The sequence below is a fragment of the Vulpes vulpes genome, chromosome 2, assembly GCF_048418805.1.
Source record: "Vulpes vulpes isolate BD-2025 chromosome 2, VulVul3, whole genome shotgun sequence".
Classification (NCBI taxonomy): domain Eukaryota; kingdom Metazoa; phylum Chordata; class Mammalia; order Carnivora; family Canidae; genus Vulpes; species Vulpes vulpes.
In genome coordinates this window covers 23,269,794-23,295,267 of record NC_132781.1, presented here as the reverse complement: position 1 = coordinate 23,295,267, position 25,474 = coordinate 23,269,794, and the positions used below count along the sequence as shown (strand labels likewise).

The 25,474-nt window shown below is 43.3% G+C and overlaps 1 protein-coding gene across 1 annotated transcript; it reads right to left on the bottom strand.

Annotated features, from left to right (window-relative positions):
- Nucleotides 1-384: 384 nt before the first annotated feature.
- On the bottom strand, nucleotides 385-18,187 carry CWC25 (CWC25 spliceosome associated protein homolog). The gene is made up of 10 exons (XM_025995790.2): nucleotides 17,851-18,187; nucleotides 15,148-15,320; nucleotides 11,285-11,521; nucleotides 9,327-9,396; nucleotides 8,496-8,623; nucleotides 7,762-7,825; nucleotides 6,933-7,129; nucleotides 6,241-6,339; nucleotides 2,472-2,633; nucleotides 385-1,764 (listed from the first exon to the last, which is right to left on the bottom strand). Exons 1-10 carry the CDS (start codon nucleotides 17,866-17,868, stop codon nucleotides 1,650-1,652), a joined length of 1,263 nt encoding a protein of 420 aa, XP_025851575.1. The 5' UTR covers nucleotides 17,869-18,187; the 3' UTR covers nucleotides 385-1,649.
- Nucleotides 18,188-25,474: the final 7,287 nt, after the last annotated feature.

Genomic DNA, 25,474 nt, shown 5'->3' with positions numbered 1-25,474 from the left:
TCCCACTCCCCAGGACCTGGCGCGCACTCCAGCCGCAGGTCACGCCCCTTTCCCCCGGGGCCAATGACAGCCGCGGGCCGGGAGCCCTGGGATTTATGAATGGGTCCCGCACCCACCCACCGGCCGCTCGGCCCCCTCCCTCCAAAGCGTCGAGTTCAGAGACCGGCGGCACCTTCAGACACCTATTCTACAGCAGAGCATCGTAATCGTCTTATTCTCTGGTTCACTTCATGACATCTTTTGAGTAAACTGCCCACGCTTTGTTACATAATTCCTCTCGGACGAAGGATCTCCATACATGCCACATAAATTAGGGGTCAGTATTGTTCTGTACAGGAATTGTTTGTAAATTCGGTACTCAGCGCATGGTTGCTCTTTAAACACTTACAAAAATAAATGTAGCCTTTATTACCAAGTAATAAAATAAAAGACATAATTAGCATAGAGAAGCAGGATGAGGTGATTAAATGAATAACAAGTGTATGTTACTTTCTTTCTCTCTGGGGAAAGACTGGGTTTTAAGTATTACAGTGCCTGGCATCCTGAGTGCGCAAAAATATAAATCCAAATTCGTTTTAAGCAGAATTAGGGATTAGCAGAACAAGGAACTAACCCGTCTAATGTGTGGGTCAAGAAGGCCTAGGAGTTCATGGGTCAATTGAGGCTTCTGGTAAAACAGTAAAGGGAAAGGCGTAAAATTAGGAGACTGGTCCCACAAGTTTTAGGTCTTTGTTTTTGTTCTGGTTTGTTTTTTATACCTGACTAAAAAAATAGTAGCAAACTCCTGAAAATCTAGAATTAGAATAAGATTGTTACATGATAAAAAGGAAGCCATGAAATAAACTGCTTCCATTTTAAGTGCCAGGGTGGGAGCACACAAGTAATTTGGTCCTGACTCCTAAATCATTTGACTTCACCACTGCACTACCCACATGGGAGACTGTAAGCAGGGTTAAAAGGATAGGTAACCCTGGATCCTATCTACAAACCCAAGCTTCTCCTAAACTAGCCAGACCCAGAGGGGAAAAATAGTTGATCTGCCTTACTATAATTACTCAGTAACAAGATACAATATGGTTCCATGATATAGGTAAAGTCACTTACCAAACAAGATGTTCTCACGAAGCTAACTTTTTAAAAAGCATGTAAAAATCATACATTTATATACACATACACACTACACTTTTACAGTTCAAAAGATAGTCCAAATAGTTCAACAGCTCATTTAGTGCTTTTTTGTATTGTTTCCTTGTCCAGATTATTTGTCACCCCCCTTGTCTCTGCCCTAAGCTGATATACATTATCTACTAAATCAAGTAGATGTCCATTTACCCCACTAAGCACAATCTATCTGGCCAACTCCAGAGAGAGGCTTCTGAAAGGTACGGTCTACACCAAGGCACACAGTTGCCCACCTGTTAAAACCTACTTGGCACTCAGCAAAAGTTACTGAGGGTCCCATAAAACGAGTCACACTGGTTCTCAAAGGAAGGAAGCTGTTTCAGGAATCACTGGAGGGAGAGTCACTTTGAACAGTGGTGGTTTGCCAACTATGGAAGAAGTCACTTGAACTCTTATAAAGAGAATTTTTAAGGGATCAGCAGCCTCCCTGGAAAATTCAGGAAAACCAGCAGGAGAGGGAATAATTTTCATCTTTTCATAAAGTTCTTCTCCAGAGCTATTGAGGTTCTCTGTAGAGAGTAGATGTTCCGTTTCACCCGATCTTCCAGAGAGGAAGTAGATGCACTCTCCAGCTTCATGCGGCTAGGAAGAGAAGATAGGAAAATAATAGGAGTAACAAATACTTGTCAACTGGTCAACTATCTGGCAGAATTAGAAGAAACAGGTTGCCATAAAACAGATCTAGAAACCCAAGCTCTTTTAAACCCATGTAGGTAATTTTTGAGTGGATTCCCATCTGGAACTCAATTTTACTTTATTTTTTAAAGATTTTTATCTATTTATTCATGAGAGACACAGAGAGAGAGAGAGAGAGGCAGAGACACAGGCAGAGAGAAGCAGGCTCCATGCAGGGAGCCCGATGTGGGACTCAATCCCGGGACTCCAGGATCACACCCCGGGCCAAAGGCATACAGCTCAACTGCTGAGCTACCCAGGCGTCCCAGGAACTCAATTTTTAAAGCAATATCCATCAGGGAAAAGTTATCTGTTTTGGAAAGCAAGTAAAGCCTCATTGGAAAAAAGCCTCCGGAGCCATGAGTTCTTATTTAAATAAAAATCAAGGAGATTCAATGAAAATAACACTTCACTGCTCCTCCCTTCAAATGAGAAATATCCCAATGTCTGGCTAGATGCTGGGAGTAATAACAAAGGTTAGCTTGGAGGCCGATGTCCCCGTTCTCACCGCACAGACACAGAAACACCAGGACACAATGAATGGATCAGCTGCCTAGCTGCCTCCTTGGGTCCACAGCCATGAAAGCTGTTAGGCAGCAAGAAGATGCACTCACTGAATAAACTTCCCATCCCGGGAGTCCAGCTTCTCCAGCCTCTGCTCCCATTCATCATCCTTAGCATGCCTCTTGAGGATGTTCAGCCTCTCTTCCTCCCGCCACTTGGCATTTTCCATCATCTCTTGACGTTTCCGCTCTAGTTCCTCTGATGAGAGCTTTCTGTTGAACACAAAAACCATCATATCAGGTCTGCTTCTCTCCCAGCAAAAAAATAAACACTATAGGGAGAACAGAAATCAGGTAGGACCCATGTTCTCCATTCACCCAGCTCTTTCTATGGAAATGCCCAACCCAGAGCCACACTCGGCATGAGGTTCCTTCCTTCCTAATATCTTGGGCAGGTGGTTTCATCCAAATTCCAAACACTTGTAGTAAAGGATTTCATACTCTCAATAATCTCTGGAGTGATTATTCTAAACATTAAATTCAAAATATTCCAATTGTTTGTTCACTGACTTATTGAAGAACACAGGACTAAGTTAGTCATGTGACTGTGGACCTCTACCATCCCCTCGCTGGAAATGCTTGGAAATTCATGGACATAGCCCAGGAGTATACCACTTTAGGAATAAGCTAGAAGCCAGATGTCTGAAGAATTCAGGTCAATTCAAGTTAACCTCAGAGAGTAATAGCTAGGTCTTCTTTCCTGGCACTCACTGCAAATGAAGTCAGAGCAAGAAGAGGAGGTAACGAACCAGTTCAATCACCATTTAACAAGGTTAGAAATCCAAATCCATTGTTTCTCAAATGGGTGTGATATACCCATGTAAAATATCACCCTTTAAGAGGAAAATAATTGGGGCACCTGGGTGGCTCAGTTAAACGTCTGTCTTTGGCTCAGATTATGATCCCAGGATCCTGGCCCATGGCCCTGCTCAGTGGGGAGCCTGCTTCTCTCTCTCCCTCTGCAACCCCTCCCACCCCCCACTGCTCATGCTCTCACCCCCTCTCAAATAAATAAAATCTTTAAAAAAAAAAAAAAAAGAGGAAAAATAATTGGTGGAGTCTCATAAGGGAGTGGAGCCCAATTTTGAGACAGAAACTTAAAACACTAAAACTTGACATTTAGTTGTCTATAGTGAAATGACAATGATCCGCTTCAAAACTCCCACTAAATAAAATATACAAAACCACAAAGAGAATGGGAGAGGAGAGGACATTGGGTAAGAGATGTCTAAAAACTGTTGGAAGATGGAAGTGGATGAAGGAGTCGTAACTAGTTTTCACAGACTAAAGAAAACTCAATCCTGTGAAGTGCCAGACACTAATCAGAAGCAAAATCCAGGGAAGGCTCAGAGACTGCAGGCACCAAGTGGAGGATGGTGGTAAAGCTATAAACAAAGGGAATGATTTAAAGTCTGTATGAGAAGCAATTAAGACACCCCAAGTCCTCATGCCTAAGTTGGGGAAGCCAGTGATTGTTCTTCCAAACATCAACAGGAGACCATCCAAAAGAGACCGTTTTGGTAGTTTCTGAAGAACTAAGCCAGACAAGAACTCAGAAGTTACAGGTGCATCAGGCACAGTAAAGAAAACTGGCAGGGCCACCAGGGGTGAAAATAATGTCTCCCAAGATGTCAGCAGCCAGTTAGAGCCATCAGTCAGGCAACCAGAGGGTTTTTTCCTTCTACAGAAAATTTTTTTGGGGGGCAACCCTGGTGGCTCAGCGGTTTAGCGCCGCCTTCGGCCAGGGCGGGATCCTGGAGACCCGGAATTGAGTCCCACGTCAGGCTCCCTGCATGGAGCCTGCTTCTCCCTCTGCCTGTGCCTCTGCCTCTCTGTGTGTGTGTGTGTGTGTGTGTGTCTCATGAATAAATAAATAAAATCTTTTTTTAAACAATTTTTTAAAGTTTACAATTAAAAATCTCACTCAGAGATAATGAAAGATATTACATTGATGAAAAGAGAAAGATTTTTAAAATGGAACAATCAGAATGTAAAAGAGCTCTTGGAAATTAGCGAGGGGGTGCCTGGGTGGCCCAGTCCATTAAGTGCCTGATTCTTGGTTTTGACTCAGATCACAACCTCAGGGTCAAGGGATCAGCTTCAGGGGCTCTGCACTCAGAGCTCAGTGGGGAGTCTGTTTGAGATGCTCTCCCTATGACCCTTCCCTCACTCTTTCTCTAAAATAAGTAAATCTTTCTAAAATACATCTCTCTCTAAAAAAAGTAAAATCTTTTTAAAAAATTATAAAAGGGCTATGTTGCCTATAAGAACTTTTGAAATTTCGAAAGCAATGAAAAATATTTAATTAAATGGGAATCTCACAAGACCCCCAAAAAATTTTACAAGAAAAAATAGTCTTGGGATGCCTTGGTGGCTCAGTGGTTGAGCGTCTGCTTTTGGCTCAGGGCATGATCCCGGAGTTCCAGGATCAAGTCCCATATCGGGCTCCCTGCATGGAGCCGGCTTCTCCCTCTGCCTCTGTCTCTGCCTCTCTTTCTGTGTCTCTAAATAAATAAATCTTAAAAAGAAAAAAGAAAAAGTCATCCCGTAAACATTTTTTTTTCCAAATTTTTAAGAAACATTTTATTTATTTATTTAAAGTGGGTTTTTGTTTTGTTTTGTTTTGTTTTTTATTCATTAGAGACAGAGAGAGAGAGAGAGAGAGAGAGAGAGAGAGACAGGCAGAGGGAGAAGCAGGCTCCATGCAGGAAGCCTGATGTGGGATTCAATCCCAGGACTCCAGGATCACACCCTGAGCCAAAGGCAGGCACTAAACGCTGAGCCACCCAGGGATCCAAACATTTTATTTATTTATTTATGAGAGACACACAGAGAGAGGCAGAGACAGAGGCAGAGGGAGAAGCAGGCTCCATGCAGAGAGACCGATGTGGGACTCAATTCCAGGTCCCCAGGATCATGCCCTGAGCCAAAGGCTGATGCTCAACCACTGAGCCACCCAGTCATCCCTGTTTTTTTTTGTTTTGAATTTCATTTATTTATTTTGAGAGAGAATAAGAGATATACGAGTGGGGAGAGGAGCAAAGAGAGAGAGAGAGAAAATCTCAAGCAGACTCTGCACTGAGCATGGAACCCTAGGTGGGGCTCAATCTCGTAACTGTGAGACCATGACCTGAGCCAAAATTAAGAGTCAGGGATCCCTGGGTGGCGCAGCGGTTTGGCGCCTGCCTTTGGCCCAGGGCGCGATCCTGGAGACTCGGGATCGAATCCCACATCGGGCTCCCAGTGCATGGAGCCTGCTTCTCCCTCTGCCTGTGTCTCTGCCTTTCTCTCTCTCTCTCTCTGTGACTATCATAAATAAATAAAAATTAAAAAAAAAAAAAAAAAAAACAAAATTAAGAGTCAGATGCTTAACGAACTGAGCCACTCAGGTACCTCAAAAATCTCTTTAAATTGAGCATCTTAAAAAAAAAAAAATAATAAAATAAAATAAATTGAGCTATCTTACTACAAAAGAGAAGCTTTATCTTTATAGCTGTTAAGAAAGTCATTTTAGGGGCACCTGGGTGACTCAGTCGGTTAAGCGTCTGCCTTTGGCTCAGGTCATGGGGTCCTGGGATCAAGCCTCGTATTGGACTCCCTGCTCAGTGGGGAGCCTGCTTCTCCCATTCCCTCTGTCTGCTGCTCTCCCTGCTTGTGTTCTCTCTCTCTGTCAAATATATAAATTAAAAAAAAGAAAAAAAAAAAAAAAAGCTGCTTTGGCAAGGAAAGGTGAGGTAGATTTTCCACTTGTCCCGGTTTGAGCCACTCCTGGACTTAAGCCTGCGGAGTCTGCAGTTCACCTTTGGGGTTCCTGACTCACCTGGTGTATCCGGGAGCGTGCCGCCTTTGGTAGACCTCTTTTCTGGGCGATGGGCTCTTAGTTCGGCCTCTCTCTCTCCTGTTTACCTTAGAGTTGTGCCTGTGACAGACACACAGAGGGCAGAGAGGAGAAAAGCCTTTTTAATACAGGGGCTTTTATCATGTCCCTCAAATAACTGGAGAAAAGCTAACAGTCTTAGAATTATAATCCAGATTGAAGAGAACAGAGGGCAGAAGTGGAAGAAAAACAAACACGGGCAGCCCGGGTAGCTCAGCGGTTTAGCGCCACCTTCAGCCCAGGGCCTGATCCTGGAGACCCAGGATCGAGTCCCATGTCAGGCTCCCTGCATGGAGCCTGCTTCTCCCTCTGCCTGTGTCTCTGCCTCTCTCTCTCTCTCTCTCTATGTCTCTCATGAATAAATAAATAAAATCTTAAAAAAAAAAAAATAAAGAAAAACAAACACATAAAGATATATAAGATTTGATATTGAACTCCCTCCAAAGATTCCACATATCTAAATATGTAGTTCTAGGAGCCTGAGTTTTACATTGAGGTGGGGAGGGGACAATATATAAAGGAAATAAAGCAAACACATTTGGAAAAATTAACAAACAGACATCAGTAAAAGCAAGTATCTGCTGTAACCAGCCCCTGCATTTACAGGCCATTTCCCAGTGAATTCCCACACTCACGGTTTGCTTGGCCTCGGGGACCGTGACCTTCTGCCTGGGTCCCGGGACCCTGCTTCCCTGGTGCTCTTCTTGTTGGCATGTCTGGGGGGTGAGTGGGAGGAGCTTCTGGACCTGGAATGATTCCTCAACCCGTGCATTCCCTTTTGCTTGGCCATTAAAGAACTCTGTACTCCCTGCCTATGACAGGGTTCCCTGATCTGCAGCATCAAGGAAAAGAAGAAAAGGTATTCACAGGAAAATCTGCAGCTCAGGAGAAAAGGCAGCAATACAAGGAAATGAAATAAGCACTGAGGATAAGAAGCCAACTAGGCGTACCGATCCTATCACACAGCTACCACAGAGAACCACTCAAAGTTAGCAGCCAAGTTCTCTGCAGAATCCCCTAAGAGAACGAACGCCACCAGCCACCTGCACTCTGTTGACTCTTCAGCACAGCCTGGGCAGGACCAAGAGACAGAGCAAGGAGAACAAGGCCTAAGGTTAAACCTACTAAGGAAAAAAGGAATCCAGAGGGATGTCCATCTGTCAAAAGTCATCGATCTGGAAGCTTAAAATGCCTGCATTCCATGTAAATTATCTGCAGAGGACCAGACAGAATGGCTACAGGCCCCACTGCTGGGTTAGGCTCTGCGCTCAGAGGGCTCTCAGCCCCGGTCAGAGACTCTGGGATAAGGAACAGGCCAGCTCCCCAGAAGCCCCCACCCTGGCTGCCCAAACTTCCCTTCCCCCTTATGTCTGATTGGCTGCTAGAAATGCTTTCTGTCCAAAAACGCTCTTGAGTTAACACGTTCTATAGCCCACAGTCACTCCGAGAAGTTCACATCCTTACCTGTAAGCCATATCCAGAGGCTTTAGACAACACAGAGGAAGAATCTGCCAACTTCTTTTGAGATCTAAGGGATTAAAAGACAGTCATTGAAAAAGGTAACACATAAAAGTCCAGGGTAAGTCTCTTGTGCTGAAATGTGCTTCCTGCTTCAAACGTGACCTTTCCCACTTCCATGATCACTCAGGAGCGTGGCTCTCTATTTGGACTCTCTCTGCTGGAAGATGCACCAGCACAGTCATGTTTTTCCTGTGAAAACCCGTGGGCCTCGCTTTTCAGCCTCAGTGCCTGAACACATTCTCCTCCTCACCTCGTGCTGCTATTCCAGGGACTGAGAGTGAGTCAGCAGTGACAATGCTCACTGCTCCCACAGAGAAGACACACAGAATGGGCCCAGATGGGCCCATTAATGCACTTAAAAAAAAAAAAAAAAAAAGGCCTACATAAAATCCACTTCCACTTTGGAGGAGTCACAAGCAGAGATGAAAGTCACATCTAGGATGTCTGCACCAAGACCTGCAAGGCTATGGTCAGCTCTGTCCAGAGCCATGCCAAGACCTCCAAAGAACTCTAGTGTTAGATGGCAAGTTTTGTGGACATGGTGAGCCCACATATGAGTGCTCACCATTGCAACCCCAGTGCCTGGCAGTTCCCAGCATAGAGCGGGGCATCCATGACTATCTGGAGAATGAATGAGTCAATGAGTCAATGAGGGAGGCCCGCCTCCACACACTCACCTCCCCCGACTGCGCTCATCCTCGCTACTGCAACCATCACTACTTGAGCTTCTGTGCTTATGTTTCTTGTGCTTCTTTTTCTTTTCCTTCTTTTTCTTCTTCTCCTTTTTTTCCAGGCTCATTTGCAACTAGAAAACAGCCAGAACAGGAAAACAGCCACATAGGATCACTGAGATCCTGTCAGTCCCTCAGAAGGGCCTGGTTTATACACAAACTACCTGACTCTGTGCCTCTGGACCTGTTGGTCTACAGGGGTCCAAGATGCCATCAGAGCTTCCCTGTCAACAAGAGGGGCAAGTCTTAACCCCGGCAGTGCACAGACACCCCCTAGACTACTGAACAGAATCTCTGGTGGCTGGGGCTAGGAACTGGTATTTTAAACCATCCCTAGAACCAATGCCTAGGAATTTCCAAACTGTCAAAAGAACGCCAACTCCCCTGAAAGCAATCAGGGACTGCAAGATCAATTTTACGTTTCCCTTACCAACTAATCCAAAACACAATCGCATGACTTGTCGCGTGAATGATAAATGGGCCCTAGAGGCTTGATAACACCTGATCTCCTGAACACACTGTATGATCAGGACTTCACAGGCACATCCCATACTCCTTCTTTTCTAAAACAAATGACATCATATGGTGCTTTTCCAACCAAACAACATAAGAGGAAATCAAGCTTAATTAAGCTTGACAAGGAAGATTGCATAAAATCACCAGAAGGTCTCTTAACATCAAAATTTAAAAGCCATTCTGTTTTCCCTCTCATAAGAGGGAATGGAGAGAAGTTCTCACGTAAAGTAGTTACAAGACCCTCTTTGATGCATTGCTTACCAATTCTTTGATTTTCTTCATTTTTACAGGATTATTCAACACTTCTCTTTTTTTCTCCTCCTCTTTCTTCCTAAAATAAAAGAAAAAAGAGGAAATTATAAAAAAGTCCTACTCTCATTTATTGCTACTAAGGGTAAACTGGTCAGCCTTCATGGAAAACTGGACAACACTTATCACAGCCTGCATACTCTTTAATCATATAAATTCTTCCATAACAATTTGTTACTGTAAGGATATAATCAAGGAAGGTCCCTACAAAGCTGTCCATATTATAACAATTAAAATTTGGAAACAAGTTAGGGACCCAGTAAGAAAGCATATAAATTACGGTATATTCACACAATATAGACACACAAAAAAAATATTCTAAAAGCAGTTAGTGATACAGAAAGATGCTTGCTATATATAACTAGGTTTAAAAAAAGTTTATAATATATATATATTAACACATCAGTGTTTAGAGCAGCATTATTTGCAATAGCCAAAAGGTGAAAATAACCCAAATGTCCATTGACAGATGAAGAGACAAACAGAATGTATATAATGGAGTATTATTTAGCCTTAAAAAGGAAGGAGGGGTGCCTGGGTGGCTCGATCTGTTGCACTCAATTTTGGCTTGGGTCAAGTCTCAGGGTGGTGGTACTGAGCCCCTCACTCAGTTCCTCACTCAGCAGGGAGTCTGCTTGAGGTTTTCTCTCCCTCTCTGTCCCTGTCCCTGCATGTGTGCACTCTCTCTCTAAGTAAATAAAGTCTATAAAAAACAAAAAAAGGAAAGAAATTCTGATACATGCTACAACATGAACCATGAAGACCTTCTGCTGAGTTAAATAAGCCACAAAAGGATAATTATTCTGTAATTTCACTTACGTGAGGTTCCTAGAGTTGTCAAACTTATGAACACAGAATCTGGAATGGTGGCTCCCCGGGGCTGGGGGAGGGGGAAACATGGATTTCATGTTTCATGGTTAAAGAATTTCAGTTTTGCAAGGTGAAAAACTCCCAAAGATGGGTGGTGCTGGGACACCTGGGTGGCTCAGCAATTGAGCATCTGCCTTCAGCCCAGGGCACAGTCCCAGGGTTCCAGGATTGAGTACTGCATCAGGCTTCCTGCAGGGAGTCTGCTTCTCCCTGTGTATCTCTCATGAATAAATAAATATATTCTTAAAAAAAAAAAAAAGATGGGTGGTGCTAATGGTTGCCTAACAGGGTGAATGTACACAGAACTGTACACTTAAAAGTGGTTAAGACTGTAGATTTTGTTATGTTTTATCTTACCATGACTAAGGTGATTAAGAAGCTGACAAAAGGGGGAGAAATATTTGCATATACACACACACACACACACACACACACACAGAGTACCTTTATATACGCCTATGCAATGTCTTTATTATGTAAATAACCTTAAAATTGTTTTCAAAATTAGAAATCTAAATGACAAATGTTTTCGATGTTCAATTTTATATACCTGAAATAAAATGCTACAAATTAAACCAAAAAAATTAGTATACACAGCATGAGTTGGCACTCAAAATGCAACTCTACTTTGATATAGTATATATTAGGGTTTCAAGGAAGATTCTAAGGTTTCTTTTTAAAAGGTTCTGCTATACAAAAAAAAAGAGGGGTTGGGGGAGGCAGAAGGACTGCTCACTGACCTACCCCACTCTATACATATCCTCACATTTCCAAGAAGCTGCCAGCCTTTCTCACCTTGCTTTTAACTCCTATTTTTGTTCAATGGTCAAAGGCAAATGAATAATCTGGTCTGGTCTGGTCCACTTGCCATAGTCCTATCACATGGCCTAGATAATACACACTTGATGGATCCTCCTTCCCAACATCAGGGAGCCCAAATGGAAACAAATCCTTTTACAGGGCAGACAAAAGCCAAGAGGAAACCAACTATGAAACAACAGCAACAACAACAACAACCCTTCCCACCCTGTTATCAGTACCTGATGATGAAGAGTGGGTCCTCCCGGATTTTGCTGGCCATGTCAAGAAGGGAATTAGCACCGGAAGGGGCAAAAATAGAGCCTGGGAGTAGTCCTGTTTCCGAAGAACAGCCTGCCTCCTTCTCCTCCATCTTCTCAAAAACATACTTGTCAATGGGACGCCCCAGCAAGTACTCATCACGGTTTACCATCCCACCAGGACCCTGATACATCCAATCCAATTTTTCTTCTTTTTTCCTAGTTCAAGACAAAAAATACAATCAAAGGAAATGTAGATTCTTGGAAGACCTGCACATACAACCTGAACACAAGGTAGAGGACTCCAGCTGGTCAGAGCAAGACTCATTCTCCAGGCATCTAGCAGGGGCTAAAACACTGGGCTCCATGTGGCACACAAGAAGAAATGATGCTTGTCGGCATGGGGCTCATCATTCAGTGAAGACATCGTTTCCACACACTTAAGCCATTTATGTGGAAAGAGTATCTCTCAACCTGGGGCAGGACATTTGCTCAGGGCCTCTTAAGCCTCCTTTACAAAGCCTTTATATTATGCTTTCATTTTGAGGATAATCTGAAACAATAGATTCTGGATCATCTCATTATCAAGAACAATTTCAATAGTTTTTTTTTTTTTTAATTTTTTTTTTTATTATTTATTTATGTAGTCATACAGAGAGAGAGAGAGAGAGAGGCAGAGACATAGGCAGAGGGAGAAGCAGGCTCCATGCACCGGGAGCCTGACGTGGGATTCGATCCCGGTCTCCAGGATCGCGCCCTGGGCCAAAGGCAGGCGCCAAACCGCTGCGCCACCCAGGGATCCCTCAAGAACAATTTCAATGACCACATATGCAGTTGTGTGAAGTGTGTTTTGGTGTGTATGGTGACATGTGCACAAGCATGCACTAATTCTACACTTGAGAAGATAAGGAGAAAAGATCAGAGATAACCAAATAAGTAAATTATACTTTCAAGCCAAAAGAGAGGGGCCAAGTATGTCCAGTATTTGCCAAACGAATACTGCCCGGTGGTTCTGAGAGAAAAAAGTGGTGGGAAAATGGAACCCTCACATAACAGACAGTAAAGGCATGCTGAATTCACAAGTGCATGTGTTAAAGCAGCCAACATATCATTCACACTGAAAGCAGCAAAGTAGTTTCATCAAAACAGCATCAACTGTAACATCAAATTCAACACTTTTTGAATATGCTTCTTTAACATTTGTGTATATATTTTTGCTTAAGATTATGTAACAATTAAGGACATCTGGGTGGCTTAGCGGTTTGGCGCCTGCCTTCAGCCCAGGGTGTGATCCTGGAGACCCAGGATAGAGTCCCACGTTGGGCTCCCTGCATGGAGCCTGCTCCTCCCTCTGCCTGTGTCTCTCTCTCTTTTTTTTTTTTTTTTAAAGATTTTACTCATTTTATTTATTCATGAGAGACACAGAGAGAGAGAGGCAGAGACACAGGCAGAGGGAGAAGCAGGCCCCATGCAGGGAGCCCGATGTGGGACTTGAGCCTGATGTGGGACTTGATCGCGGGTCTCCAGAATCAGGCCCCAGGCTGAAGGCGGCGCTAAACTGCTGAGCCACCCGGGCTGCCCTCTGCCTGTGTCTCTGCCTCTCTCTCTGTGTGTGTCTCTCGTGATAAATAAATAAAATCTTAAAAAAAAAAAAAATCTTAAAAAAAAAGCCTGTTTTAAAAAAATAAAATAAAATCTTCCAAGAACACTCTAAGTGAAAAGATTGAGAAACACTGGTATAGACCACTTTATAGAACACATAATTTCCTAGCATTATCAGTAAACCCTATAGCAACACTCTATTGCAAAAGAAAGATTTGGACATCCAGGATAATATGTGGATTAAGGTTTCTAATTGTTCAGAGAGATGCATTACAAACACAGGAAAGATTATTTGACCCATGGAAGTTAATCACTACATAGTAAAAAGTTCTTACTGGCATTTTATAGGATAAATTAAAACCATGCCACTGTGCAAACAGCTATACAAAGCCATGAGACAGACAAGCAAATGATTAAATACATTTGCAAGTAAAGACCAAAAGAAAGGACATACATGCTAACATTTGTGTTTTATAAAGTTGGAGGATATATGAGGGGGAAATCAATCAATCAATCAATCAATCAACTTCCTCCTATTCACAACAGATAAGCAGGCATGAGGATCAGCAATGGATAAACATTGAGCTCCCTGCTCTGGAGCTGTTCAACTATACTCCCACCTCATTACCTAGATTCTGCAAAGCCCAAATTTCTGATACATTAGGCATATGATGTATAATGCTTTGCTGAATAAGAATTTCAAAGGGTGCTTTGTACCTGGCTGGCTCGGTCAGAAGAGCATGTGACTCTTGATCTTGGGGTCTGTGAGTTTGACCCCCATGTTGGGTGTAGAGATTATATTAAAATAAAATCTTTAAAAAATTTTTTTCCAAAATAATCTTTTACTTTTGGTTAGTGGGAAAGCAAATTCCTGACTAATGAGTATTGAATCTAAAATTGGTATCTGTTTTAAAATCAAGGGTTCACAAAATCTAAAGTTTCCCATAGAACCATGTGTGTGCACCTTATAAGGTGCTCAGGAATTAATCTGAATGTGTGAAATGTATTTACACAAAATTATAATGTAGGTGCCTGGCTAGAGAAAGCAATTCCTGATCTTAGAGTTGTGAGTTTGAGTCCCACGATGGAGCAGAGTTTACTTTAAAAAAAAGAAAAAAAAAAAAAACCCACATTTTAAAAACTGTAAAGTAAATAATTCACATAAACTATATAAAGTAAAATAACTTAATGTATGTCTATGGATAAAAAACCATAAAAGTTCATTCCCTTATCTCATTTGATGTATTATGGTCATAAATACATTTTATTCTACTTAAAAATTCTAAAACATTATTTTAAAACATTCCAAGTTTCACACTTGAGTCAGAATGGCCTTCTTCCCAATCCAATATCCTGAAAGAATATGACTGTCACCATGCCTAAGTTCCATAACGGCATTACCATGTAGAAGTTTGACACAGACACACTACACTGCAAGTCACAGATCCTCTTGACATGAAGTATTAAGGAAAAGCCCTAGATATCCAATGGGGAGAGTATGCCATACACCACTCCAGGGACTTGCTCACAAGGACATGAACAGGAGAATGACAGTACAGATTACTCAATTTTAGTCTATGGGCTGTTTTCACTAAACTTAAGAATACACTGTACATTTTATGCCTTTTATTTTTCTCAGAATACATTTGCTCCTGCCTCATTTTATGAGATGGATACATTAACGAGTATCTGCTACTCCTATCCTATTATTATATACGAGGAAATTAAAGCCGGGTGAAACTGAGTGGGACTGTCCACAGTCACAACTTTTACTGACAGACACCACCCACTTGCTTCCATGAGACCTCACTGCCACTTAAAATGAGTCTGCAATACATAAACAAACAAAAGGAGGACTGAGGCTGAGACACACACTGAGAAGCAGTGGAGAGGCATGGCATGCTTATTTGTCGATCACCTACCATGAGCTAGGCCTACCCTAAGCCCTTTCTTTACATATTATCTCATCTGATCCTCCCCACACCTTGGGAATTGGGTACTCTCACTCCCCCAGTTCTAGAGGTAACTGAGCCCCGCCCCCAACTAGCTCCCAGCTACACCGTTAAGCTAGGACACACAAAGCCAGCCTTAGAGACTGGGTCAGACTGACTCCAAAACCCATGCTCTTAGCCAGCAGTTCTATAGCAAGTGGATGATGCAGTGGCAGGCCAGCCTCATGGTGCCCTATGTACCAAGACAGCCACAGACCCACTGCCCCGCTGCGGCCTCAGCTTCTTACTCACTTGACAGCCCCGACATCCTCAGCATAGCGCTGCATCTCTTCCCGGGCCCTCTCCTCCCGCAGCTCCCGCTGTAGCTCCTCAATCTTCTTACGCTCAGCCTCATGCTTCTGCTCAGCCTTCCACACCTTTTCCACATTGCGGAGGGTCTGTGGGTGCCAGCTCTTCTTCAGATTCTGTGAATGAAAGGAGGGAGAAAACAATGCAGGGGGTGAGGGTGGGCCCCCCTCCCCATATTCCACTTGGGCCAAAGCAGACATCTAAGGGCAAGATGTCCTTCATAATGGCAAGAATGGCACCCAATTATCTCTTGCACGTATGGGGGTTTTGTTCAAGTATGTAAAGCTTCAGGATAGACCAGGCCTTTTCTGGATTCCTTTGAACACTTTTAGCTTGAAATGCTTATGGATCAGACTTCACGAATGAGCAGAGAGGTGGGAAGGTAAACTCTGAAAGGCAAAAGAACTCAAATGTGTTTAGCAGGGGACAATCGTTTTTATGAACACAATCTTCTTCTCCTGGAGTCCAGTTGACTAGCCTTAACCTTGCATAGTTTATGACCCCACCAAGTACCTCTTTCAGTCTTCCTTCCTGGGAATCTCCCCTTAGTTCTGATCTTTCCTTCATGCTGCACCACTGAAGTACCTCAAAAATGCTTCTCCTCTCCCTCCTCCCCACAAGCCACTGCTTTATTTCAGCTTCCAACCAGGGAAGGGGAGAAGAAGTGACCTCTAATGACAATTACAATTTAGTCTAGTGATGCAGGAAGCAAGGAGGAGCAGGGGTAGATTTCCAGAGGGAACAGCACACACAACTGCAGGCTCAGTGGGGAGAAAGAACATAGCACAAATGATTCCATGTGGCTAAAGATAGCATGCAAGACAATGATGAGGAGGGTCCAAGACAACTAAGAAAGGAAAAGAAGGCAGCCTGGGTGGCTCAGCGGTTCAGCGCCGCTTGCAGCCCAGGGCGTGATCCTGGAGACCCGGGATTGAGTCCCGCGCCGGGCTCCCTGCATGGAGCCTGCTTCTCCCTCTGCCTGTGTCTCTGCCTCTCTCTCTCTCTGTGTCTTCCATGAATAAATAAATAAAATCTTTAAAAAAAAAAAAAAAGAAAGGAAAAGAATAAGGGCCTTTGAAACCATGTTAAAGGGTGGGCTTTCTCCTGTGGACAAGAAGAAACACTAAACAGTAATATGCAGGTGACAGGCATGACTAGCTATTGTGTTTTTTTTTTTAAGATTGTATTTATTTATTCATGAGAGACACAGAGTGAGAGAGGCAGAGACACAGGCAGAGAGAGAAGCAGGCTCCATGCAGGGAGCCTGATGTGGGACTCGATCTCAGGACTCCAGGATCACACCTGGGCAGGCGCTTAACTGCTAAGCCACCCAGGCGTCCCCTAGCTATTGTGTTTAGAATGAACTGGAGAGGGCAGAGATTGAGGACCAGGAGACCAGTTAAGAGGCCTAATGAGAAAACCTACACAAGGTACCTGGCATGTAGAAGGTATTCAGTTAATGATGGCTCTTTTCTTTCCTTTCTCTTTTCTGCCTTGTCCTTCTTTTCCCTTCATCGGGTTGCTCAGTCCCCTACCCCGACCCCATTCCTGTCCTATCCTATGGTCTTTCTCTCCCTCCTTCAATATGGGTGATTTTGCCCCCTAGGGTAAATGTCCAGAGACAATTTTGGTTGTCCCAATCAGAGGAGAAGAGTGCTACTGGCATCCAACGGCTAGAGGCCAAGGATGCTACTAAACATCCTACAATGCATAGGACCACCACCCACACAACCACACACAAGGCAAAACAAAGAAGTATCCAACCCAAAATGTCAATAGTGCCAAGGCTGAGAAACCTGAATTAGAGCTTTCCTGTCTCTTAATGCAGTTACCTGAAGAATACACTACATTACATGAATCTTGGAGTCTTGGAAAGCATTCTAATCAACAACCCCTGACAAACTCTAATATAGATACTGGATAGGTGGCTAACTCGATCTATGTGCTGATTCAATCAGGGACACTTTAAACAGGTTAGCATCTTTCCGATCTTGCACCATGCTCCTGTGGGTCCTCTGCCCTACGGAGGGCTTCAGCACACTACAAATGAACTATACAGTTCAAGAGAAATTGCCACATGACTTATACTAAGTGCTATAAATTAAGAAGAAAACTGTCACTACAAATCAGAATGCAGCATTGAAGGAGAAGTGGAGACAGAAAAGTGGACATGTAGAAGAGTTCTTCAGGTTTGAAATAGAAATGGCTCAAGGGCTTAGAGAATGGGGCAGCACGACCACTCCCACTACAGCCCAAAACAAGGCTCAACTCCCAGCTGAGGAAGAGAGAAGTGTCCCAAGATGCACAAAATAAAGCCTGCTCGACTCGGTATCTGTCTCCTTTCCGAGGCATGGTTCCAGCACCACCACCCCCTCCTGGCCCTTCCCAGAATTTCCAGGCGTAAGGGTCCCTCCCCTCCCCCAACAAACACACAAACATCAGCCGGCACCGCTGGCGACACGCTTCGCACACCTTCCAAGTCTCCGCCCGGTCCCTCCATGGCCACAGAGACCGGTCCCTTCTCCAAGGCTACGGCTCCCTTCTCTCGAAAGCCGTGGTCACCCACTCCCACACCCTCCAATTTCCGTCCCCATCCCCGGTCAATCTCCGGCTCCGTCCTCCCCCGCCCAGGCCTCGCTCACTTACCAGATCTCCGCCCCCCATTACGGCGGCGAAGTTTCCTCTCTCGCCGCGAACCTGGAGGACTCAGGCGGAATCGAGAGGAAACGTAGAGAAAGAGATCAGCTGCGACCTCCCCGGATTTCGGAGGCCTCCGGCTGCCACTTTTACTGCCCGATCTAGAGCCCACTTCCGGGAGGGCGTCGTATTACTGCGTCGGCGTCGCGCGACGATGACGTTTAGTACTCTGTCGCGCAGCGCGGGGGTAGCGCCACGGGCAGTCTCGTGGTTTGGGTCCCAGATCTCGCGGCGCCCGCGGTCCCGTTTTGGACTCCTCTGCTGGCGCCTCATCCGGTTTCGGGAAAGCTGCGTTGAGACCGCGCCGGTCCACTCACAGGGGGCTCCGCCCCGCCGTCCTGTTGCCATGGCAGCGTGCCAGGACGTTCACCCCGCCCCCCACAGGCTGCACCCCGCTTCTCCTCGCGAGGCTCGGCTACTGTTTGGGCTGGTTCGCCCCCCCCCCCCGGCACGCACGCCCACACACCGGCCGTTTAGAAACGCATTCCGCACCTGCACTCCTCCCCGACCTCCGCGCAGGGTCAACTCCCTGAGTCCCGGCCTGGTTTACCGAGTGAGGTGGAAAGCATCCAGCGGAGATTCCATCAGCTCCCCTGCACCAGACTTTGATTATTTTTTTATTGGGTGAGACCCACCCACATTAGGATCTCTACCCAAAACGTAGGGCTCGAATTCAGGACCCTGAGATCAAGAGCCAAGCCCTACTGTCTGAGCCAGCCAGGCCCCATGTCACCAGCCTTTTAGATGCGCTCAATTGACCCTTTAAGAAAACAAACGAAAACAACCACGTCTTTCCCCCCAGCTGTTCCACTCTGTCTTATTAACCAAACTTTAAATGGGCTGTCTCCACTCAGGAGACAAGGTGCCTCCATTTCATCTTCTGCTTAACCTCAACCCTCCACTTAACTATTTTTCCCCCATAATCTTCAGTAATCCCCCCGCCCCGATTTAAGTCAAAAGCCACATGGCATCCCCATTTGACCTCCCCTAGCCTTGAAAGGTATTGAGGACAACGCTCCCCTCTTTGAAACACTTTGCCCATGACTTGTCTGCACCACTCTCTAGGGTTTTGTTTTATTCCCTACTCCCTTCTCAGGGAACATTTTGTTTCTACTTCATTTTGCCTCTTCATCTTGCTCTAGGTTCCGGCTTGAGTCTTCTCACAATGAACGCTCTCCCTGAGTGATCTCATCTACTCACAGGGCTTCACTTACGATCTGTATATTGATGGATACCAAATTCATTATGTCCAGTCCTATTTCTCTTTCAAGCTCCAGGGTTTTAAACCTGGCTGTTAGACATATCCAGTTGGAAACTGAACTCCTTATCTAACCTATCCCCATTACCCCAGTCTGGCTCTTTTCTCTCATTACCACCACTTCTCCATCTGGACATCATTCAAGACCTTTCCCTCACCTCCAACATCCAATCACTTCACAAGATCCTCACTGCTAAGTATCTCTCACATCTGTCCACCTCTCTATCACATTCACCACCAGCCTAAGGCCCCATCATCCCTCTTCTGAGAGAAGTCTTATTTCCCCACTTTCAGTTGTATCCTTACCCATCTATACTCTCCTTTATAGCTAAGAGTGATCTCTCTAAAGTGCGAAGCTGATGTATCCATCCCCATGCTCTGAAACCTTTAATAATTCCCCATTATCCATACTATAAAGACCACACTTTATTTTTTTTTTTTAGATTTTATTTATTTATTCATGAGAGACACACTGAGAAAGGCAGAGACACAGGCAGAGAGAGGAGAAGCAGGCTCCATGCAGGGAGCCCGATATGGGACTTGATCCCAGGTCTCCAGGATCATGCCCTGAGCCAAAGGCAAGACACTCAACCACTGAGCCACCCAGGCGTCCCAAAGACCACACTTTAAACGTATCTAAGCCCTTCATGACCTGACTCATCTTACCTCTCCAGCCTCATAAGACTTCCTACCCCTTATTCGCTCTCCTAACTTTTATTTCCCTGGCCAAGCACTCTTAACATTTTTTAAATAGGTAATACATTTTAAATATATTTTAAAAGATGCAAAAGACAATAAAGTAAAAAAAAGTCTCCCACTATCCTTATATCCTCCTCAGAGCTCTTTTATCTCATGTTCCTTTACAATTATATATTGAATATTTATATTTGAGTCTTTGATCCATTTATAATTTATTTTTGCATATTGTCTTTCCAGTTGGCTACACATTTGCCTCAACATTTTACAGAATAATCTTATATTCCCCCCACTGTTGCGAAATATCCCTTTATTATATATTTATTATATAGTATATTACCATTTTTTAATATTTATTTATTTATTTATTTATTTATTTTTATATTTCCATTTGTATCTGAGTTTGTTTCTGGACTCTCCATTTCACTTCATTAGTCCATCTATTCATATGCTGTTACCAAACTGACCTCATTATTATAACTTCCTTTTAATGACTGGTAAACTACTTCTTCTTCACTGCTCTTTTATTTTCTAGAATTTCCTGGCCCTTCTTACACTTTTGTTTTTCCAAGTGACTTTTTTTTTTAATTTTTTAAAAAGATTTTATTTATTCATGATAGAGAGAGAGAGAGGCAGAGACACAGGCAGAGGGAGAAGCAGGCTCCATGCAGGGAGCTCAATGTGGGACTCGATCCTGGGACTCCAAGATCATGCCCTGCTGAAGGCAGGTGCTAAACAGCTGAGCCACTCAGGGATCCCCTCCAAGTGACTTTCAACGTCAACTTGTCCATTCCAGAAATAGTCCTTTTTGTGTTTTTTTTTTTTGAAGGATAGATCATATTTTTAGGTTAATTTGGATAAGTATGTTACAGCACTTATCACTGTTTTATAAATTGCCTGTATACTTGTCTGTATCTAAATGAGTTCCATAGTGCTAGAGACTTTAGTTCACCTTCGTGTCCCTTATGCCTGGCACCGATTCTGGTGCAGGATAGTTTCTCAACACCTGTGGATAAATGAATGAGTGAATGGATTACTGAGTTCTTAAAGGCCACGTGTCCTGGAGTCAAAGTTGACCAAGATATTTCTTTAGGGTATGATCTCATAGAAATAATAGTAATCATTAATGTTATTAATAATTAACAATAATAATGGGATAGGGATGCCTAGGTGGCTCAGTGGTTCAGCATCTGATGCCAGGATCCAGGATGGAGTCCCACATCAGGATCCCTGTAGGGAGCCTGCTTCTCTCTCTGCCTCTGTGTGTGTGTGTCTCTCCGGAGACACATAAAATCTTTTTAAAATAAATAAATAAAATCTTTAGATAAATAAATAAGATTATATATTTGAAAACCAATGGCTTTGATTTGAGTTTGAATCTTAAGTCTGCTGTGTGTATTACTGTGACTTTGGACAAGTTATATAGCCTCTCTGGAGGGGTTTTCCCCATCTGTAAAATAACTCTACTACCACCTACTGTGAAAAGTTGTCGTATGACATGAAATAGCATTTGTAAAGCATTTCACATAGTGCCTAGCAGATGGCAGGTGCTCAATAAATTATCATTCTAGGGACGTCTGGGTGGCTTAGTGATTGATTATCTGCCTTTAGCTCAGGGTGTGATCCTGGAGTCCTGGGATCTAGTCCTACATTGGGCTTCCTGCATGGAGCCTGCTTCTCCCTCTGCCTGTGTCTCTGCCTCTCTCTCCAGGCCCTTCATGACCTGACTCATCTTAACCCTCCAGCTTCGTAAGACTTCCTACCTCTTATTCACTCATCTTTTAAAAAGATACCTCTCTCATCTTTAAAAATAAAAAAAATGATCATTCTACCTACTGTGTTACTATTACCCACAATAATTTCTTTTCTAGGACTCCATCTGATTGACCCCAAAGGTTAGGAGGACAAGGATGATCCTAAGGTCAACAGTGCCATAGTTTTGTGGTGGGAAATATTTGAAAACAGGACAGAGCTGTATTTGGAGGAAAGAGAACTAGAAATAATCAATTTCATCTCACCAGTGTTTTTCAAACTGTGACCTGGGGACTACCCATAATGGATTACCCTGAGAGTTTTATTAAATCCTAGAGAATTCTGGGCCCTACGCCTGACCACTCAATCAGATTTCCCAGAGGGTGGAATTCCCAGATTCTAACAAAGTTGCTCCTGTGATTCAAATACACAGTAGAATTTGAAAACCTCTTTAGAATAAAGTTAGCTTTAAAATAAAATAAAGTAGTGTTGTCTTAAGCCAGGAAGTGTGAAGGTTGTTCACAAACACTGTAATACAGAGCTGTTTCCCCAGTGAGGAGAGAAAAAAGGAATGAATCACCATTGCTGACTTGTGTTGCCTTTTCATCCAGCTATACAGCATTCATTCATCCATTCGATAGATGTCAGACATTGAATAAATGGTATTGTAGCCATAGTTTGCAAACTAATTAATGCTCTTCCCGAGGTAAAGTTAAGTCTTTGCTACTCCTCAGCTATTCCAAAGACAGATGCTCCAACTTATGTTTCCCTGGGGCTTGTAGCAACTAGCCATGTCAAGTAATCATAAATAGTCCCACAGCTGTTGAGCCCAGTGAACAAGGATAGGCTCTAATCAGATGGTCTGGTTAGGCGTGGATCTTTGCAGAAAGTGATGGGAGAGAGAGCTTTGGAGGTAGGTTAAGCCAAAACATCATCGAAGTCAGGAAGTCTTCTCTCTTTTTTTTCTTCCTTTCCTTTCCTTTCCTTTCCTTTCCTTTCCTTTCCTTTCCTTTCCTTTCCTTTCCTTTCCTTTCCTTCTCTCTTTCTTTCTCTTTCTTTCTTTCTTTCTTTCTTTCTTTCTTTCTTTCTTTCTTTTTCTTTCTCTCCTTCCTTCCTTCCTTCCTTCCTTCCTTCCTTCCTTCCTTCCTTCCCTCCTTCCTTCCTTCCTCGCTTTTCTTCTTTCTTCATCCATCAGCACCTTAAGGGAGAGATGATTATAGGCTAGTTAGCACTATATTATACACAGAAGCTACAAAGATGGAAACTGTTTCTGCCCTCAATGCGCTCATGGTATGAAAGAGGTAAACACTTGGCATCACTATGGTATAACTCAGTAACACAGAGAAATACTTTTTTGCACAAGCAGCAAAGTGTAATGAGCTCTGGAGTCAAAATACACTTGGGCTGGGATCCTGGAATGCCACATTGCAAGTCAGAAAAACCTTTCTGAGCCTCAGTTTCCCCAAAGCTAAAACAATCATTTTATTAGTACCTAACCTACTCCATAAGGTTGTTGTGTGGATTCAATGAAGCAATGCTCTGCTAACCCACTTCAGTCATTCAAGTACCACTGTCATAAGTCTGTCATATAGCAATGATACTTATTTAATACATTTACTTATATTGATTCACTTTTTTAAAAAGTCTCCAACATTTTATTATGAAAATTTTCAAACATTCAACATAGTGAAAGAACTTGACATGGAACACCTATAAACACACCACCTAGATTCTACAATGAACATTTTAGTATATTTACTATACTTGCTTTATCACATTCCTCCTATGTATGTATATATATGCATACCCATATGTATTCCCTTCTCCATCCATTAAGCCATCTGTTTTTCAGTGCATTTCAAAATAAATAATGGACAATAATATACTTCCTCCTAAATACTTCACCATGCATATCATTTGTTGTTGCTGTTGTTGTACACATGAGAGCACACAAATGCGTAGGCAGAGAGAGAGGGAGAGAGAAGAATCTTAAGTAGTCTCCATGCTCAGCAGGGATCCCAGTGCTGGGCTCAATCTCATAACTCTGAGATTATGACCTGATCTGAAATCAAGAGTCGGACGCTTAACTGACTGAGCCACCCAGGCACCCCTCAGCTTGTATGTCATTAACTAGAGTCCATATTTGTTTATAGTGTTTTTTATTTTATGTTAAAGTTACATAAAATGAGATGTATAAATCTAAAATAACCATTCACTAGTTCTGACAGATGTACACACTACTGTAACCCAAACAGCTATCAAGAAATGGAACATTAGCTTTGCTCAGTGACATTATCATAGCCAATGAAGTTTATCCAAGGCACAATTATTGCTAATTGAAAGAAATGGGGGTGGGGGGAAGAAATGGAACGTTACTGGGATACCTGGGTAGCTCATTCAATTGAGCTTCCGACTCTTGATTTTGGCTTGGATTGTGATCTCAAGGTTGTGAGATCAAGCCCCACATGGGGCACCATGATCTGCAGGGAGCCTGCTTGAGATTCTCTCTCTCTCTCTTTCAAATAGATACATAAATATTTTCAAAAAAATAATAATAAGAAAAAACGGAACACTACCATTATCCCAGTAAGATTCCTTCATCCCCTTCCTGGCTAATTTCTGTCCCATCCCCAGCCTAGAGACAACCAGTCTTGGATTTTTTTTTTTTTTACCATAGATTAGTTTTGCCTGTTTTAGAATTTCATATAACTGGAATAGTACGACATACACTCTTTTCTGTAAGATTTTTATCAGCATAATGTTTGTGAGATTCATCCATCTTGCATGGGTAATCCATTCCTTGTCATGGATGAGTAGTATTTATTTGTATGAATAAGCCACAGATTAAAAAAATCATTTTCCTATTGGTGAGCCCTAGTCTGTTTTTGGTTTTCCCTATTATGAATAAAGTCTCTATGAACATTTCTATGTGGGTCTTGTTGTAAGCATGTGTTTTCATTTATCCTGAGTAAAATCCTAGGAATGGAACTGCTGGGCCAGAAAGTCAGTATAGTTTCATACAAACTGCCAGGTCTTTTCCCAAAATGGCATACCATTTTACATTCCCCCAATTAAGAGTTAGTGTTTGGTGTGCTTCTAGTCAATCTGATCCATGTGTGGTGTAACAATGTGATCTCAATTTGCATTTCTCTGATGATTAACAATGTCAAATATTTTTTTATGGGTTTATCTGCAATTTGTATCTCTTCCTTTATGAAATGTCTCTTCAAATCAATCTTTCTTTCTTTCTTTGAATTGGCTGCTTGGAGTTTATTTTTCACTTTGTGCAAGGCACACGGTTACAGGGTGCATGGAAGGCTTGTGTGTGGTTTGGATAGTAGAGTGAAGTTCTCTCAACCTCCTTTTGGTGTTTTTCTATAAAAGAACCCAGCTGCTTCTGCTTGCTGCAGCCTGTAGTCTACAGGGAAGGAAGGGCCTCTGATGAGGCTAGTGCCTCCTGAAGCTTCGTGGTGGCCACTCAGGCCTGGAGCCTACTATTGGCTTTGCCAGACTGGCTGCCAGGCTGTTTCGTCATAGCTTCCAGAGTCAAGTCACAGGTGATCCTGTCACTGGAAGCCTGGGGAGATTCCCTGCTGGGGGAGAGCTTGTGGCCAGAGGCTGCTAACACCTGCCTGCATCTCCCTCACCTGGCCCCCAGAAAGGGGGACTCTAACATGGTAGCTGTGGATGGGAGAGTGGACTTCCTAAAAAAGAAGCTTGCCCACCAGTGCCCCAGGTGGGCCTTGGGGAGACAAAGGTGGTGAGGAATGGCTTCCCTAGGATGCTCTGCACTTATGCAGGACCTGTTACTGGTAGTAGAACCCCGGCAACACGGGTAACAGTCTTGAGGGATGGCTGCCTTGCTAT